This window comes from Pristis pectinata, chromosome 18, assembly GCF_009764475.1.
Source record: "Pristis pectinata isolate sPriPec2 chromosome 18, sPriPec2.1.pri, whole genome shotgun sequence".
Classification (NCBI taxonomy): Eukaryota; Metazoa; Chordata; class Chondrichthyes; order Rhinopristiformes; family Pristidae; genus Pristis; species Pristis pectinata.
Window position 1 is genome coordinate 21,224,908 of NC_067422.1, and position 19,735 is coordinate 21,244,642.

The 19,735-nt window shown below is 38.5% G+C and overlaps 1 protein-coding gene across 4 annotated transcripts in view; it reads right to left on the minus strand.

Annotated features, from left to right (window-relative positions):
- Window positions 1–539: 539 nt before the first annotated feature.
- The window catches only part of LOC127579874 (matrix-remodeling-associated protein 7-like), an 88,514-nt gene continuing 69,318 nt past the window's right edge, over window positions 540–19,735 (minus strand). The window contains exons 4-5 of one of the 4 annotated variants that reach the window (XM_052032902.1): window positions 16,308–16,378; window positions 540–1,087 (exon numbers count right to left, since the gene is read on the minus strand). In XM_052032902.1, the coding sequence (XP_051888862.1) occupies window positions 16,339–16,378 (40 nt within the window). In that variant the 3' untranslated portion in view covers window positions 540–1,087; window positions 16,308–16,338. Of the gene's footprint in view, window positions 1,088–2,928; window positions 3,414–16,307; window positions 16,379–19,735 lie in introns of those variants that run through there. The other 3 variants (XM_052032901.1, XM_052032900.1, XM_052032903.1) reach the window with 3 other exon arrangements.

Here is a 19,735-nt window from a genome sequence, read left to right on the forward strand (position 1 = left end):
GTTCAGTCCAAACTTGAATCCTGTTCAATGCCTACTGGCACCCAGACAATGATCCCAGTACTGGAGTAGCTGCAATGGCAGAAGCAAACTTCCTCACTCCCAGCTGAAAGCTCATTTGTTAAGCAGACAAAAACAGTTGGTACTGGGAGACTACTCAGATGGCCTCATACACCCAAGCTGATCCAGTTCCAACCATTTTTGCAATTTTCTTCATGCAAGGGATTACCCCAGCTAGTGGAAGAGTGCTCCTGCGGCGACTGCACCCATTTCAGTAGGGGTTAGTGTGTCAAATGCTTCCTTGCAATGTCAAGATCAGACTTCCTCCCCTCTAGAATTCAGCTGTTCTCCATGTTTGAGCCAAAGTTTTGACAAGCTCTCAAGCCAAGTGATCTTGACTGGCTGCTAGGTGAGCACTGCTGAGCAGGATAAACTGAAGAGCTGGCTGATGGCACTGCCAACAGCTTTTATCATCTTGTCTGCATTGAGTGCTCTACCTCCGAATAAATTCCAACAGATGAGGATAGTTGTAACAAGAAATGTAGATTTAAAGATTAAATTTAATTGCAATTAGCATGTTTTTTGTCACTAAATCATACTGATACTTTAGTTGTCAATACCTATATAAACTGTGGGTTACAAGAGAGTTAGACACCTAGTTTACCAAAATTCACAAGTTATAATCTAGTATTATAGATAGTACCGCAGAGAAACAGCAAAATGATTTCACTATCTTACATGAGCATCAACACTTTGTATAGACAACAAATGAACCAAAATTAACCAATATTTACAAGGTCTCCAGTTATGTCACTAGGAAACTTGCAGGAAAATAATCAAGAACAAACATTTGGATATCAACTATGTAGTTGCCAAACTATTTACTAATACTTAAATTTTAAGTCACTTGCAAGTAACATTGTTTTGCCTTGGCAATTGTAGCCCTACATTAAGTAATCTTCAAGGAGTTGCAGCCTAAAGAGAATAAAGTTTGAGTTGTTCCTCCATATCGGCTTCTGACATGTCACCGAAAACTTCCTTCCGTTCTTTCATTAACTTGAAGATGGCAGCCAGTTGTTCTTGCTGAATCCTAGAACAGAAAGTAGGGTGCACAATTGAGCAGATTTGTAAAGAATGGCACAAATTAAATTTACACAAACCAAACTGATGAACTATGGATCTTGTAGCAAGTTTTAGGTCAACCTACAAAAAGCTGTGCCATTCTTGCAGTTCCTTGTCCATATAGTTAGGAAACTAGCAGAAACTCAGCACAAGAAACATTTCTGGTACGCTCAAATCCTTTGTGAAGTTTGTTAATGATAGCATTGCACAAATGACTTTTTGGCCACTATTTACATGCAGTAATCTTTGCACAAAAACTGCTGACATGTTAAATAAACTGTTGCAACATCTGCAGTGAGAAAGAAAAAGATACTTGTGTAAACTCTGGTTCATCTGATTTAACATCTTGAGAGAGGCTGGACATTTTTAAATGAATGCTCAAGTGCCACATTCAATTCCTATACTTTCATTAAATCAATTCTGCAGGCTTGCTTTCTCCAATTTTCAGTTTATACAGGACTTTGTACTGCATGCTGACAGGTTAAGGCCAGTCAATAATCTCAAAAGAACTGCATTTCTTAGGAGTCAGGATGTCCCCAAAAGCACTTCGCAGAAATAATTTTGCAAGCAGTAACATGGGAAAAGCAGCTGCCAATTTGTACACTAAGTTTCCACAAACTCATCTATTTTCCATAAAGCCCTGGAGTAACATTCTCACCCACAAACAAGCAGGAGCTAAGGTTTTGCAAGATCATACTGGGCAAATCTTGTTTCAAGCATTCAAATCCATTAATGAATCCAGCCACTTAATTGATACTATCAAATTGTTCCACATACTATTGGAGCATCTTTATTCTGCCTGTTGCAATGGCAATGTGAGAACTGGAGAAGTCAGTCCATGGGCTTGAGCTGTGTATCCATCAAGATGCCGCTTTCTTTCAGGTCAAATATTTTTAAATGGCAGTTGTTAGCTTTTTAGACAAGTGCAGATCTGGAGTTCAAGCCATGGTTTGACAATATGAAGGCTGAAATGGTTGCTGTGGTTCACCAGCAGGGAAAGAAAAATCCCTTATGGCAAAAGTTTTTCTATTCATTTTTCTGCAGGTGTATTGTGATCTAACATTAAAGTCTTTACAACTGAAAAGGTATTATGAATTTTGTCCAATAATATCTAATTAGCTTCCTTTCCAAATGAAGCTGCAAGTTGTACATTCCACTCTGCATTTAAAGTAACAGAAGTTTTGTCTTGCCCCAATAGAGTGCGAGTGTGAGTGTAGCCCCAAAAAAGGTCAAAATATTGATTTAATATTTTAATGATTAGATTCACAATGTGGCATGTCTTAATCCTTGCCAAATGCTTCAGTAGTTCAAGTTTTCCCCAGAAAGGAATGGAGCCACAACCTTCAGGGACTGCTGTCTTTGAAAGTACAATTTTAGAATTATGGTCCTCAGGATTAACTTCCATTGGGTTTCTTTGTACAAAGATACATTGCTTTACAGGGGGCATGTCATCAGTTCTTGTGTCTGCAAAAATTCAATGTAACCAATACATAGATTTCATCAATGTTCATCTAGTTTCAGAATATTACCAGTGCAAGAACTGAGGTAATGTGCATTACCAAATTAAAACCATTCTGGTGATTCACTCAACTGGTGACCAGTGATTACTGACATGCTGCAGCTGTGAAAAGCAAAGAATGTGTTGTCACCACCATGGTATTACCATGTGATCCTGTTACAAACTTTCCCAACTTGGAAAAAAGATGACTCTTGAAGCAACACCTTCAGTTACATGATAGTGAAACATGTCTTTATTAGCAAGGGATATCATCCCATATACTGAGAAAAAATTAAACAATGAAACATTACAACAGTAACCTTTGGAGACTTTATTGAACATCAAAAGTACTGACATGTAATAGATTAAGCAAATGTTGCCATTTCAGAATTACAAATGCAAGTTTCTGAACTAGAACATTCAAAATAGTTATGTACTTCAACCCTGTAACAAAGTTTCCTTTGAGGCTTAACCAAACTTTTGCATTGGTGAGCAAAATAAAATGGCTGTCTTGTATTAGTTACAAAGATACAAGGCTTACTGTGAATAAACTTAACATTGTTTGATAATCTGCATAAGTTCATAACTCAAAGCTGTGACTTATAAATGACTATAATGTAAATGCTTTCTATTATATTAGATTCTATTGCAACATCTATTACAGAATCTTTAACAGCATCTCCCTACTGAGGATAAGCTTCATGGGTTTTTTTGGCTTGATGTCTGGTAAAATTCAAGCCCTCAACACTCAGATAATTCATGTTTAAGACTCCCAAATCGGTTCTACTCTTCTGCTCTGTAAAAGAAGAAGAAATTCATTTGTGGGCAAGTTAAATATATTTAATAGAAATTCTAACAAAAATGTTTACAGCAAAGTTAATTTTAGCACCAAGCAGGTGAACCACAAGCATCTCCATATACAGAAAGTACATGTTTGCAAGAATAGTTAGAGGTTTATTGCCTCCACTTACTGCTCTATTTTTCAAAAAAAAAACAGCAACTCCTAAAGTAACCGGTTCCAGAAACATCAGCCACATTTTGGTACCCAATGTCGTGTCCAAGGTTTGTGCACATTTGGACAGCAAATCTTACCACTGCATCAATTCAAACACTTTCATTCCTCTTCCAAAACAGTTACTGTTTAGAAGGTTTTAGTTCTAGGACTCAATCTATATTAAATGTGGTCCTGACAAAAGTTTGGAAAGCAGACTATCCAGTTTGTCAAGTGTAAATCCACACATACTCTACTACAATTTCACTGTAAATGGGCAACAAAACCTGCCAGATTGAGTGCTGTGCTAGAGACACCTTGGCTGCAATTTTATACAAATGCACAAAACAGTTATACAAGAGACAAACATGCTCAATTAGTTTTGGGCCCAGTTTCTAAACAGGAAAGGCACAAACCAGATATTTTCAAGTAAAATTTACTGATGCTGAGAACCTGAAATTGAAACAATGCAGGAAGTGCTCAGGTCAGGTAGGCAGGTGGGAAGGGAAACTCATTTCAGGTTGATGTCATTTCATAACAGAACTGAAAAAGGTCAATGTCCTCAAAACTCAACTGTTCCTCTACACAGATGCTCCAGGTATTTCAAGCATTCATTTATTACAATCCAGCAGTTTCCCAGTTAACAAAATGCAATAACTGCAGAATTGTGAAAACAAATTGCTTAAAATACTCAGGTTTGAGTTTTCCTGCATGTGCTCTAAAGCAGCAATTCTTATAATTTCCTTATGCAATTTCAAAGATCTAGCAATGGAAATTTTACACATGTTCTTGTAAATTAAATGCTTTTGAATAATGCAGTACTCACTTTGTAATATGGAACCTGGAATTTTAACTTGAGGCCAGCAATTCACTCAGACTGGGTGAATTGTATATCCAAACCCAGACTAAAGACCTGTTACTATAGCAATATTGCTTTAAAATTAACAGTAGAACTTGAGAATTTTCCCCAGTATCTCGTATCAAGCAGTTCTATTTGAAAGGCACTCTACAGTTCAATATTCAGATCAAAATAATTGTACTTTTGGGTTTGAAACTTCAGTCATCTAAAATCCCAAGTGTAGGAAAGAGAACATTGTTATTGGAATCCTTGGTGCCATGCAGTTGACAAAAAGTGAAAGCCTTTACAAAAGTGTTCAAGTAGACATCCTAATAACTTTGCCCAGGACCATGCATGGTACATAACCACCTCCACAATTCAAATGCTGATTGACAATACTTCATGTACTCATTGCTTGCACTAAGGTTTAATAATGGAGATTTTTGGAAATGTTGGTCTGGCTTTCAAGTGTCCAATGCTGGGAGTTACTGGACCTGCTTCAGGACAGGCAGACCATTGCCAGTGATTTATAGAAAATTTTGGGTGGGGGAGAAACAATGGGCCAAATTACACTTGCTATGAACAGCTTTCCTACTAGCTCTAAGTCTGAAACAAGCCCCTGACCTATGAAGTGTGGAAAAGCCCAACCGTGCTCAGTGTCCTGGATGGTGATGGCAGTGAGGGTGAAAATGATTTAGATTCTATCCCATACCAGATCTATCCAATGGAAAATTCCTAGGGTTGGGTATAGTTCAGTAAGCTTTGAAAATTAACCACAAGTATCAGCCTCCAATATTTATTTTTTCCACCAATTGGGTTTGTCTCAGGTGAATGCGTACAACTATTAAGCTGCAGTCTTAAGTCTATGCTTTGTACTATTAACATGACAATTTAAAAAGTGGCATTGACCAAAGTTGAGAAACTCAAAACAAAATCAACCGCATCAATAGTTCAGTACTGGCTATTCAAGGTGCTGGCTCAGCCTGAGAATACTCAGAAGAACATTTGCCAAAGTATTAAATGCTGCCACCTTGCAATTTGGAGGATTAAAAAGGTGAAGGGAGACTGGATAAATGGGAACCATAAATTACAAGTAACCCAGAGTGTGGGAACCACATCACTGAAAAGACTTCTGGTGCTGCCAATGTGCAGATGTTGATCACTGGAGGGTTGGACAAAGTCACCTACCCAACACCACCACCCATATGGTCACATCATTAGTTACAAGTGACTACTTGATCTGTATCTGGACTTTAATCTACAACCACCAGACAGAATGGGAGATGTATTTTCCCCATTTCACTCCAGCATAAGGTTTTACTCAACTTGCATCTCACTTAACTCAATCTGACACCCTAATGTCATTACATTAAACTAGGAGTGCCTTACAAGCCTAAACCCTAGCCTCAACTTTGCTTTCAATCAAAGGCTGCAAGGGTGCTCACTAGGCCTTGTCCAACATCTAGGGCCAAGCATTTAAGATCAACCCTCCACATGCTCTAGTGAAACTGCAGATATGGACAAGGCAGCAGCCTTAGTTTTAAACAGATTCACTCCAAATTTCAAAGCCCTCGTGTTCTGTATTAAGTGTTTGTGCCAAAAACACTTAGCCTTAGCTTAAGGTGCAAATACAATTACATTTAAGTTGTCTTGGAGATGCCCCAGCTATCCAACACAAGTAGAATGGTAGCACTGGAAAAGGGAACTGTAACTATGTCAAACACCAGTCATATTGATTAATTGATAAAGCAATCATACATTGCTTTGAGAACACAAATGGAAGAGTTTGCCATCTATCAGAATTTGAAGCAGCAGCAACCAAATTCAAACATGCATTCTCAGGAATGAAGAAATCCCTCCAATGACATTTAACTCCACTGGAAATGTTTCTAAATGCACCACTAGCTATTCTCAGCTCTTGCCCATCTGGTAGCACCTTCCAATTGTTGGCAAATGCTACTTGTTAGAGTCCATTTAGAATTATCCAACCCTTCACAGCATTCAGGTGGCAAGTCAGCTACAACTACTGCAGCCCTTCACATGAACATACTCCCAACATTGTTGGGTAGTATGTTCCAGGCATGAAGATCAAGTAAATTTAGGATATGCCACTTGCAGATCAACTTCCTATGCAGCAACTGCAATCACTCTCCATTTAGAGGCTGCAAGTATGGCAGACAATGTTAGAACCACAAATTTTACCAGCTGAAATCTGGCAGCCACAAATGACTGTTCCGTGCAGTGGATAGGGTGCCTACCAAAGTGGACTGATTTTCCTGGATAATAAATATACTGGTGGAGCTGATCAGGCCAATGGAGGAATTGGAGACTTAGAGCATTCTGCATGGACTCTTGGTTAAATCAGATCACGCTCTACAATTGCAAAATTCGTAAACTAGTTCAAGCAGAAAATAAACTGGGTACAAAAACCTGGACTTACCAGAGATACTTTGCATCCTAGTGCATGTAGCATCATGCTGGGAAAAAGCAAGTGCAGAGAAAACAGTGTAGAGACATGCAGGAAGATGTTGGCAAGGGTGAAATAGAGCAGTGACAACATGGAGCATGATCTTCAAGTAATGTGTCCGAGTCAAGTGGCAGTTAGTAGGAACTCAAACCAAAATTAATTAAGCTTTAATGAGAAATACACCAATACAGTTCAAGCTTCAAAAGTGATAAGTCAATAAGCTTCATCAGTGACTACACTTCATTAGTTTTTAGTGCTTTAAAAGACTGAGTAGTTTCATCTTTCAGTTTCTCACTTAGATTTCAGAACTCACCAGGAAGCACACAAGTCAGTGAAAGTTTCCACAGAAAGATTACACTTCAGGAGGTGAACACAGATTATCCTTCAAAAAAACAAAACCATCCCTAATCCACCATTTTAAGATGCATTCCTCATGGACAAACCTTCAGTAAGCAGTCTTAAAAGCCAGCACCAGGGAAGCAATGAGAGGTTTAATCAGTCAATTACCTTAAATTTCTGTAATCTCTCCCATCTCCAAAGGAAAACAGGACTGCTAAAGAAAAGCTGAGCTAATCAGATTTGCAGTTTGCTGCTGAGGGAATTGGGGTCACCCATGGGAAAATAAACAGCACTTCATTTTTGCTCAAAGTTACTCAGCTACAGAAAATGAACAGCTTCAGTGCTGCTGGTACAATGTTACCAAGGACATGTTTTCTTTATATTCATGTGCTCATTTGCTATTCAAACTGGGCTGTTCCAGGAATTGGTGATAAAATGTGGGATTATGTAACTGGACCAATTGCTTGTAAAATTCATATTTATGGCCCCAACTGCAGTTACATTTGTTCAGTACAGTTGGGCTATAACAATCAGGCTGTCCTCCAGAGAAGCTACATTTTCAGATGTGGCTGAATCACTTTTACATTGGTCCCTTAAATTTCCTACTCCTCCTTAAAAGCATTACAGAATAGATTTCACATTTCTTGTATACCATCAACTCAGACGACTATATGATTGCATCTTTCCCTTGTAGAAGCCTTGTGCAGTTTCCAGGTATTTGACAGCAACACTTAAAATGTCTATGTCCACAACTCATTTCTCTTCCTTCTCCTCCTCTGCACTGCCACCCCCCCACCCACACACAAAAAAGAATAAAATTCTGCAGTTATAAATTAGTTTTTGTACTAACATGCTTCCCTAATGAAACACCCTCTGGAACCTCAATTTTGATCATGCTGCCAGCAAAATTATGCAAATTGAACATTGCCTTTGTAAAAAAAATTGATGCAGCTGCAGTCAGATTTCTGAACCATAAACATGCATCAATTCCATGTGTTCATCTTATGCCTTATTTTCATGAAGGATGACAGAGTCAGTGAAACCTTTTGCCATTAAGTACAATTTCTGACCTTTTTACTTTTGTTAAAATTCTACTGCTCTTTTCTCCCTTCCCATCTTGTGGCTTTAATGCAAATACATATCCCAAAGTATGTGGTCCTTAGCTACAGATTAGCTGTTGGCCCATTGAATTCCAAACTCAAATTCAAAAGGTAAACCCAGGCTCCACACCAATTTATACAAAGAAAGCAGGATTTCACTTGAGTCTTTCAGCACAAGGTTTTAACTAATTCCCAGACACTGATTACAACAATCCAGCAGCAGTTGCATTAAAATTAGACAACTTGAGGGATCTGTATGGAATCAAGTTACCAACCCACCACTGAGGGCAGAAAGGGATTAAAACCCCTAAGATATTCAAAATTATAGAGCAGATGATTAGATTGCAGAGGAAGGGAAACATTTGGTGGAGTGCAAGTCAACAACTGAAGCTGGTACAGCTGGTGCCTCACAGCTCCAGCACTCCTAGTTGAATACCAATTCTAGAAGTTGGCACATTCACCATGACTGCATGGGTTTGCTCCAGGTACTTCAGTTTCCTTCCCACATCCCAAAAATGTGTGGGATTGTAGGATTGGTTATCTTAAATGGATCCTATGTGGTGAGTGGTAGAATCTGGGAGTAGATGTGAATGAGCAGAATTTAAAAAAAATAGGATTACTGGATTAGTGTAAATGAACGTTAGTAGGGATCTGGTGGGCCAAACTACTACACTCTGACCTGGGAAGAGTGAGAGACACCATCATCCTTGCAAGTCAATTCATTCAAGTACAAGTATTTACAACTTGATATGAGAACTAATATTTCAACATAGAACCCAGTTATAATTACATGAAGATCCCAATAACTGGCTCAAATTTTGCATAGCCTGTCCATTGTTATTGGACAATGGGGGGGGGGGGCAGCGAAGAGAGAAAGGAAGAGAAAGACTTATAGGACTTGCTCAAAACAGAAAAATCAACCAATCAAAATGCAGGTCCATACCATGCCTTTGTTCAAGAGACAATATCATCTCTGCAAAACTCAATGTCTCTTCTTTTAAGCACATCCCACCTTCAGCAGCACAAACAAGGAAAAGCTTAGTTTCTATACAGTTGTAGCACATCTCTTAAACTATTGCACTGGCTCAAAGTTTTGCTATAACATTAATTTTCTAAACATGGAAGGTCAATGACTGTACCAGATTTTCACTAGTGTTGTATAATTGTATAGTACACTAACTGTACTCACTTAATTTCACTCTCCATTACATTTAATCTAAGTGCTTGAAAACTACCATTTTGTGAAGTCATCTATTGTGCTGTAAATTCTCAGGTCAGGCAGCATCTGGGGAAGAATAAGCAGGCAAGTTTTCATGTCAAAGACCCTTCAGAAATGGAAATGAATTCAGGGGTAAGGGCAGGGCCAGGGAGGTGGCAAAGGACAAGATTAATATCTCTGATAGGGCAAAGCCAGGGTTGTCAAATTATAGATGTCTGCTAAATAGATTAATGAGGGTAGTTAAAAAGGCAGACAGAAACAGACGAATGTTGGAATTGCAGAGATCAGATAGTACCTTGTGCAAAAGCAGTTAATATTCCACAAAATGTGGAAAACCAGTCAGTTCTGACACAGGAAAAAACTATCAACTAAAAATTCAATTCAATATCTGGTCCTGGAGATGGAAGTTCTCCACCAGTTCCTGTTACCTAATTTGCTCTAATGAAAATTCCTGTGCCAAAAACCACAAGTTCTCATTAGAGAAGCCCAAGTGCCAATAGGACACTTACCACCACACTGATGTACCAAGGGCCATTTACAATTTTAAAGGTGAAACAGGATGTCTTGAATTTTATCTTTGAAAACAATGCACATAGGGGAGAAAACTACAAAAATCAATATTTCAGTTAAAGGTTATATTTAAATTAGAATATAGCTTACATATTGAAGTCACTGCTTCAGGTTTGCTGTATAGTCTTCATGCATGCCCAGGCAACCAGAGTCAGGAGTAGGGAAATTCAATCTTTCATTTAGCAACTTGAAAGCCATTTTGGTTTTTATACAGACCTAAAATTGATATTAACCTCCAAACTTCAGCTTCAAATAACCACCAATGACCAGAATTCAAAAGGCAGAGCTAGTGCTTTTTAAAACTGACATCAAGATTTTAAAGGCTTGGTTTAACTAAACATTCCTGCTGCCCAATTTTAAACAATGTATTCTTTGTGCAATTCACTTTTTAAATACACTTGGTGGTATTCCAGTATATTGCACAGAACAAAAAAAATCAAAGCTCTGCCTAGTTACTAATGGAGGGACTTATTTAAGCAGGCAACTATTTCCAGGTACAACCCTTAATTGTACAATGTTTCAGATAATTTGTAATATAAAAACTAGACTTCTCTCAAAGTTAAAGTTTCCACATTTATATTGGGTGTTAAACTGCCCTCTGATTCCTTCACGGGAATATCAATTCCCTCAAGCAGTACGTAATCAATGTGCCCTCAAGTGAAAACCTTACTTGGCCAAGAAGCTCCTGCAGCAACTATTCACAATACTGAGTACCAAATTACTGGATTACAGACAGCGAGCTTCATAGCAAGCTGGGGAAACTCCAGGAGAGAATCACTCAACTGTGTCATTCCACAACTGAAATACTGCTCATGTCATCTCGTGCTCAGTGAACAGACATCTGCTATGGCATGCAAACTGGAGACAAATAACTAGGAAAAAGGAGATCATAAGTAGACAAACCTATTGAGTTAGAGAAATTGAGAAATAAATGAACAATGGTTGCACCAGTTTTGGTAGCCCATCCAAAATGGGATGTTAACCCCTTAAAACAATTCCCATTATTTTGACCCACAGAATGCATTCACACTCCGTCTAGGGAAGTTCCACATGTTCTTCGACGTACACTGCAAGTGACGGTGTACACCATCTGGTGCCAGATTTTGTATTGATAAGTGTGCATGGCCAGATAGCACAAATCTGGATCTGCTGGGTTCAGCAGTAGTAACATGCTATTAGTGACAATATCACAATCTTAGAATTAGTACAAACTGAATTACTGAAGTAGTTATCCCTATGAATTATGGGCTGAAATGTTTTCAACAGGGCCTTTATGCAGTGAGTTTGCATGTGTACATCCAAACTGTTGCCTCTTCTTGAAGTCAGCAGAGAGCCATGTTTAAACCCTAGCTACTCAATTCTGCAAATTAATGTTGGAGACAAAGTGCAGGCTGCATCCTGGAGAAGCTTCATTTAAATATCCCACTTCCTCCTGCACAGATATCCAATTAATTGGATTTTAAAATCAAAAGCATTAAGTGTTAGATGGTATCCTGCTTAGCTTCCATCATGCTAAGGAGCTCAGATCCAAGGTTCAGAGACAACCTCAAGCATGTTGTTTGAACAGTGTGCAACACCAATACACATTTCATGCTCATGCAAGCTCATTGCAACCCATGGCAAAACAGCAGTGGCTCCTAGACAATTGCTCTAGCACAAGGTGCATTTATCTAGATGCAAAAAAGATGAGTGGATAGGAAATAAATGCTTGGTTCCTTTATTTAGTTCCTACTAATTTCAGATTAATTGGCTCAATCTTTCCTGATGTGTAGCCCCCTTGGAAAGATTACTGGATCTTTGCAAAAAAGCTATTGCAGAATCCAAACAAACAGTATTAGTTGTAGACCATCGTGAAGAGTAGGGTCACTGAAAATGTTAGTTGCTTTCTAACTACTGGAAGCTCAGATGAATTGCACAGGTTTAAATTAACAGTGCATTACCACTGCTGCTCTTGATATGCTTATTCTTGATGACGTGGTTGACACTCAATCTAGCATTTTATGCAATGAAATCCAAATACCTTTATTGCAAATAATGCATTTTATATCATTGGAAGGTGGTTTCAGTTAATCCACAAACTGAACTTAAAAAGTTGACAATTTCAAACCTAAGTAGCCGTGTTGCTCACTGGCATTTCAGTTGATATTGTTCAAGAAAATGAAGTGGTAAATTTTAAACCAAGATGTACCACCACTCATCTCATTCCTAGCATGTCATCCTGGTTTTCAACTCTTCATAGCCACACCCCTTTCCTCAGTCTGTTGCTCAAACTTCAGTGCTCTCCAATTCTAGCATCTTGCATATCCAAGTTTCAACACTGGCTACTCTCAACTGCATGACCAAGTAGAAATCCTTCATGATTTTGTTTAAAATAGCTTCTGAGATTTGTTCAAATACTTGCAGCTCAAGTGTTGAATTGTTTGACAATGTTCCAAGAACCACCTTGGATCATTTTGCACCAAGTATTACACGTGCTTTAACCTACTAGTTAGTTTGACACTGGTTAATGAAAGGAGATATTAACCTAACATTCACTTCACTTATACCAATGTCCTCACTACCATTCCACCAGTTTTGGATGCTTTGCTGTTTCAGTCTAGTGGCTGAAGTTTTTGTAAAAAAATATCTGACTGCAGTAAGCAGACTTGGACTTTTGAACTCAAAAATAAGTGTAATCTTCATCCCTGTTAAACTGAGTGTATTATAACATACAAGTAGAGATTGACCTGGATGTTGCCTGGAATGGATAGCTGCAGTTGCAAGAGGTTGAATAAGCAGAGTTATTCTCACAGGAACATAGGAGTCTGAGGGTGGGCCTTGGAGATTAGTAAAAATTACGTGGCGCACATGGTCAGAGTCTCTCCCCTGGCCTGCCACCTCCCACGGCAGGGAAGTCTAGAAAACGAGGACACAAGTTTAAAAGGTGAGGGGTGAAATTTAAAGGAGATCTGAGAGGCATGTTTTTCTAGAGGGTGGTGATCATTTGGATCAAACTGCCAGAGGCAAGAGGAAGAGGCAGATACAATTACAACATTTAAACGGTAGTTGACAGGAACTAGGATGCAGGCCCAACAGAAATGGGATCAGCATAGATGGGCATTCAGTACACATGGATGAGGTGGGCCAAAAGGGGCTCATTTCTGCACTGTATGATTGTACATGTGGGCAAGGAGTACCTGGTCAAACTTCATTCACCTCAGATGCAAGATCAGGTGTACATACAAAGGGAAACCACAATGTGCATCAATAGCCAATAATGATCTTCCAATAGTTGATGTAATTAGTACATGTTAACAAAATACAAAACCAGCCAAAATATTGGCCCCTGGCACTTGTGGCTGGTCAATGGATTTGTAGTGAATGAGAATTAATGTGTAATGTATAAGCAGAATAGAAGCCTCCAGGGTGAGTAACAATTCCAAAGTAGCTTGGAAGGTTATTGGGGGGGGGGGGGGGGGGGGGGAAGGGTCTTTTGTGTAATATGGGCCACACATGTAGAATTGTTAAGGTCCTGTTTGGGTTAGACCACAAGCTAAAGGAATGGTACTCAAATATTATACATGCCACAGGCTTAACAACTTGGGTAACATATCAAGATTGTACCTGCAGCATACTTCATAGGACAGTGGTAGGAAGAAACCACTGTTGGGAACATGACCTAAACCAGGCAGAGGCCAAGACCCTAGAGGACAAGCTGAGGGCTACAAAGTATGAAGTAGACTACTTGGATGTTAATGACATACCTAGTTCCAATTTAAACTAGTGGAGCAAGTATTGTGATCATTTTCCTGATAGCAGCATGTACATTTAAAATGAAGTACTATGCAGGAGGACTCAGTTTACATTGTATTGTGCAAGGAACAAGCAAACCTAACACTATCATTTGGAATCACTAAATTTCACCAGGTTACCTGCCAATAGAAAACAGGCAAAAGTCAGTGAAAGCTTGAATCAGAAATTATATTCCAATAAGACAATACATCTAATGTTAAGCAGGCTGTGAAGCTAGTCAAGGAGAAGATCCGAGAAGCAAGATCTGTCAATAACTTCCTAGTAGTAGCTGTCATGTTCTAAAGCAGAACTGCAGAGGCTGAACTGTAGCAAAAGCAAGTTCTCTCCCCCCCCCCAAAAAAAAGTCAGATGTAACCTCCAGACTGGGATAAATTTGCAACTCTGAACAGTTTTCTGCAATATGTCCTAGGACCAAAAAAGGGAGCAGGCCTTCAGTCTGGCCTCATGAAAGTGTGAATAAATGAAGTATTTTAATATAGTGCTTGATAGAAATAAACTCAGTCAAGATTCTAGACAGGTAAAAGGCCAATGTTAATTGAGGCAGACAAGCCACAGTTAATGGAGAAAATTTGGTTATGCCCAGCATGATAGAAAGCAGTGTAATCACTCAAAGTACTGAAATAAAAAAGTGAACTAATTTGTACCATCCTTCATCTAAACCAGTGCATTAATTGCAATCAAATGGACAAATCAAGTTTAAAAAACTAGTTCAGATCCTGGTGATTAGGAGAAAAATGTTGAACCATAAAATGAAGATAAAGCTCAATTGTTACAAAACAGTCAGGGTAATGTCAGGTTATTGAAGGAATAGAAGATATTTGATTACTTCCCATCAGTTCAAGGAAGATTGTTACATGTTGGCTATTTTTGAAGTTACTGAACACCAACCACAGAAGATAATTTATTGACTTGGCAGCAGATTGGCCAAACACAAGAGGGCCACATACTTTAATTGATGCAACTGATACTGCAAGCAGCTTTAGCATGTAACTACATTGTAAACTTGAATGATGGAATGGAAAGACATCTACGTTTTCTATGACAACGATGAATTACACTGGAAATGTAGATGCAAGCACAAAATTAAAGATGGCCACATCTTTATTCTATCAAATTTAATTACCCAAATTGAATATTTATTTTGAACTCAGCAATTTAAGGGGACAGTGAGAAACAGTAGCAATTAATTGGGAAGTGGTATATAGATTAAAAAATGTCACATTTTAAAATATTCAGAAAGATTGATGGGTCTAAGGGAATATTTTGTATTGTGCTGTTAATATAGGAATGTAGATTTTCAGGGGAACCCAAGGGTGCAGTGTCCCTTTGAGACTACAAATTGAAATTTTTAAAACATTTGGAACAAAGCTTTCCAGAAGCTAAGCAGAAAGCAGTAGGTGAAAGCATTTAAACACTGGTGTTCAAGTCTTAAGCTTTTACATCCAAAATTGTAAAGACTGCCATTAACCAAAATGTTGAGGGAGGGATCTGAGAGTGGGTATATTGGGCAAGGTCCAGATGCTATAACCTTTAACTGAACAGACTCAAGGGATCAAATGGTCAACTTTATTATGAGCAAGGGAGGTTTGTAGTCAACTGACTTCTGGCACCACAAGGAGACAAAGGCAGCCATGAAGTCAAAAACACCGCAATCATTCCTTACATTAAACAGCTCAATTTCTAACAAGTCCAATTGAAAAATACTTCCTGAAGTCATGCTCATGCAATTGAAACCAAAACAGGGATGAGGGAACAGATTGCTTTCTAACTTCAATTTGTGAATGAATGCATGCTTCAGAGTTAGAAGGCACAAAAACTAGAAGTGTGGAGGCAAACAGTAGTTTAAAATTTCATACATTGTGATAATAGTTACACTTCCCAGGAAACCACTTCTGAATCTTTGTCAACAAGAAAGAACTCAAGTACTGGATCATAGAATGAATGATAGTGTGAAAGAGGAAGGCAGAATTAGAGGAAAAAAATAGGTACTGGTGAAAATGGGGCAGAGGCAGAGCAAATACCACAGCATGTCAGGTGGGAAACAGCATCACCAGTGATACATGCCAAGATATGCTAAAGGAAGCCTAGTTCCCATAAACATCCATACAATTACAATGGATGGGTCCTTTTGAAGCCTGTAGTTAATGGTCATGTGGCATCAGTAGGGTCAGGTTTAAATACATTACCAGCTTTCATTGCACCTTCTCCCCAGATTGTTTTCCAGTTTACTCATGACCAGTTACAGGTTTAAAAAGGTTCTAGTAACAGTTAATTTGCTAGGCAGGCAATAATTCAAGAGTAAACACACATGGGGAATGTTATGATGTGGAAGAACTGACATGCATGGGGCACACTGAAAATAGATGAGCCTTACCAAAACATGGTTACACAAAGTGTCATCGGGCCTAGAACCTACACGGAGGTGAGGTCAGGGTTAACTCAACCCTGTAATGAAAGGTCAGGAATAAAGATTGGCAAAGCTCAAAAGCAGCAGCAGCACAGCAATATTAAATATAAATAAAACCAATATTGGCTCTGACATTCCAACAAAAATGCAGATGCAATAATGTAGTGCACAAATCAATGAACAGCACTGGAATTTACATTACAAAACCATTTGGATCAGTTTTACTATCTAGAAATGCTAGCTTTAATCAATGTGTGGCATCAGCAGATAAATGTTACTTTCCACTAACTGATTTTAGGAAGATGTTGATATCTTCAGTTTAAGGAAGCATTCCTATGAAGCATTAATATTTTTTCTGATATCACCAACATTACTTTAGACAAATCAAATCAAAAGCAACAGTCATGATTCAAGTCAGTTCACCAATTGTGTAATCAAGAACAGCACAAATAATGTCTCACCAGCACCAATGAAGTTACAATCGTTCCAAACTGCCCAAGATGGTAGTGGTTGGCAAGAGGAAGGTGTATTTGCTTAGGTTTTAAGAAGCTGCATAATCTCAGATAAAGTCAAACTGGTACCTCAAGTCCTTAAAATTCCTGCTCATTTAGCAATTCTAAGTGAACACAAGCACCCCTTCATGTCCTTGGGACAGTCCCATGTGACTAATAAGCCAAATTACTTCCAACTTGGACAAATACCAGCAGCCAATTTGGCAACAAAGCCACAGATGGATGGTTGACTATTTGTGCTGCAATCAGTTGATCAGTCAAGTACTTTTAGCTGTGTGGGATGGCCATCTACACTTAGTGAACACCAAAACATCACGGCAGAGCATAAATAGTGTTCAACAAGTGTCGGCACTTCCATTGCAATGGCTGCACTGTCAGTCTAGTTTGTATAATAAATGGCAAGTGAGGCCCGCTGCCATGATTACAAGATCAACAAGCTGAGCCAGAAGGGAAAAACTGGAAACAGGAAGTGCTGCAATTTAGGCAGTTACAATGCAGTCCATCATTAGCAGATTAAAGTCACTGGACAGTTTTTTATTCAAACAAATTCTGTAGCTTTCCTTAATTGAAAGAAATTCTCTTCCTGGCTTCAAGTCCCTCTGACCTCCCGCTTCTCCATTGAGTATCAAGTATTCTTAGGTACCCTGGATTTAAGGCCAGTCACCAACTTATGTAGAACCTGCCCACAGTTAAAGTTTAAGCCCAGACCACACTATTACTGTAGTGATTGAACAATTATGACACTTTCATTAAAGAAGTTGTTTAATAGCATCTCTATTGGTCCTTATATTTTAGATCATGTACCTTCAATCTAGTTGGTATACACTCAATGTACATACCAAATACAGTAATGGATCTGTCAGTAACATACCAAAGTATTTTAAACTGTGCCAATTCCTAGTTACTGTCTCAACCAGAGTTCCATACTAATAAACATGCCCAGCACCATTTGCAGCTTAATCATCCAGTGCCAAGATAATTGAAAGGTAGAAAATTTAACATGCAATGTTTAAGGCACTCAGCCCTGATGCCCTGCTTTGCCATTATTGGTCTAATTGTAACCTCAAACTTTGCTTTCTCCATAACCCAGTAACTTTTCACCCACTTGTTATCTACCAGCCTTTCAGAAAGTTTTAAATGCTCTAAGATACATTTCAAACAAATTACCTCATTCTGAACTCTAGCAGGTACAAGACACTCTCAAGATATGCCACCCACTTGTAGATTGGACAGTATTGGGACAAGGTTACAACAGGTCAAGGTAGAACTCCCACTCAAAATGTGTTCATTTAAGCAGAATGCCATCACTAAAAAATGTTAGCTGCTTATCAGACGATGAAAATGGAGTTCAATATTTTACTAGTTCATTTCTTGCACAAAGTCAGTACATTTTTGATCATGCATTCTGAAATGTTTGAACTAAAGGGCTCTGGCTTAAATTACTGTTAGAAATTCCAATGTCTTGTATTGGAGTGGCACTCATTAAAACACATTCTAAATTACATGAGTAATTTGATTCAAGTAGTTTACTTCAATACTACACTTTTAAAAAAAGCATTTTTAAAATACTTGCCCTTTGAGAAATGCAAGTCAACATGTATAGGTTTCCCCCTGCTTTAATTTGAGCCACCCAAATTATACAAGACTTCCTACAGATCTTATAAACAATGCATCCCCAGAGTAAACTTGGTTTATCCAAGCCCTCAAACTTGACCTGTGCTTAACCTTCAAAGCAAAGGACTTATTCAACCCCAAGTTTAAACTAGTCCCGCACAGAAATCCCTGCTGTTTGAACAAAATTTGTCATTACATGCAGAAAAAAATGTCCACTGCAATCTTTCAAGATGGCAAAATAATTCAGTCTGTTGGCATTAGAACAAACTGATGCAGGAAATCAGGTCATGCCCAACTCAAATACAACTTCGTATCAGATGATATCACTAGTTTCTGATTGACAGATTAAGCTTCACTTCTAGTCATTTAGAACTGGTCAGATTGCAGATCATTGTGTGGTACAAAGTCAAATTTATGTCGCCCAGTAAGACCAAAAGCCATTTGGCAACCTTGCTTAGGTAGTTCCAGATTTACACTCAAGTTCCCTTCAAAGGAAATGAGAAGGCTTTTTAAAAGAAAGCAACCATCCAACTTGCTGATTAGTTTTTAATGAGCTCAAACTTCACAACAAAATACCAAGGGTAGTCAAGCACACCAAGGTGGAGTCTTAAATAACAAGTGCTTTAGAGAGAATTTACACATTGATTTAGAGCTTCTATCAATTCTCAATGTCATTTGGGGGCAAGTCTAACCAGATTCATGGCTTCTTTAACCACCTGTTCCTCACAGCAAGCAATATGCATTCTCTGGAAAGCCAAATACAACCACAATTCGTTCCCATTCAAGAAAAATTCTACTGAGATTAAAAGTGGGGTATCTGGAATTGAAACAGCATGCAGTCTTTTGGACCCTCAAACTCCAGCTGTTTGATAGAGGCCTTCAACATTTGGACAAGTATCATCCCAACCCTTTAAAGGTGATCTGTTTCTCAATGGGTTAATGTTGTGAAATTACACTGCTGGAATTTCTAAACCTTTTCATGTTTCCTTTTACTTAAACTGTCAGATTACTGCTTCAAGTCTATGCAGAAGCAATACAAGAAAGTGCTGGAAATTCAGCTGTTCTGAATAGTCTGACTTGAAATGTTAACCATTCTTTCCACAGATACAACCTGACCTGCTGCAATTTTCTAAATGGCTTGATTCCCAGCAGCATTTTTATTTTTGAAAAACAGATGCATCCTTTTTGCCCATGAGGGAGGTGGCTAAAATTGCAGCAACATTGCTCAATTTGGTTTTAACACTGGAAATTATAACCAGGATATTCACT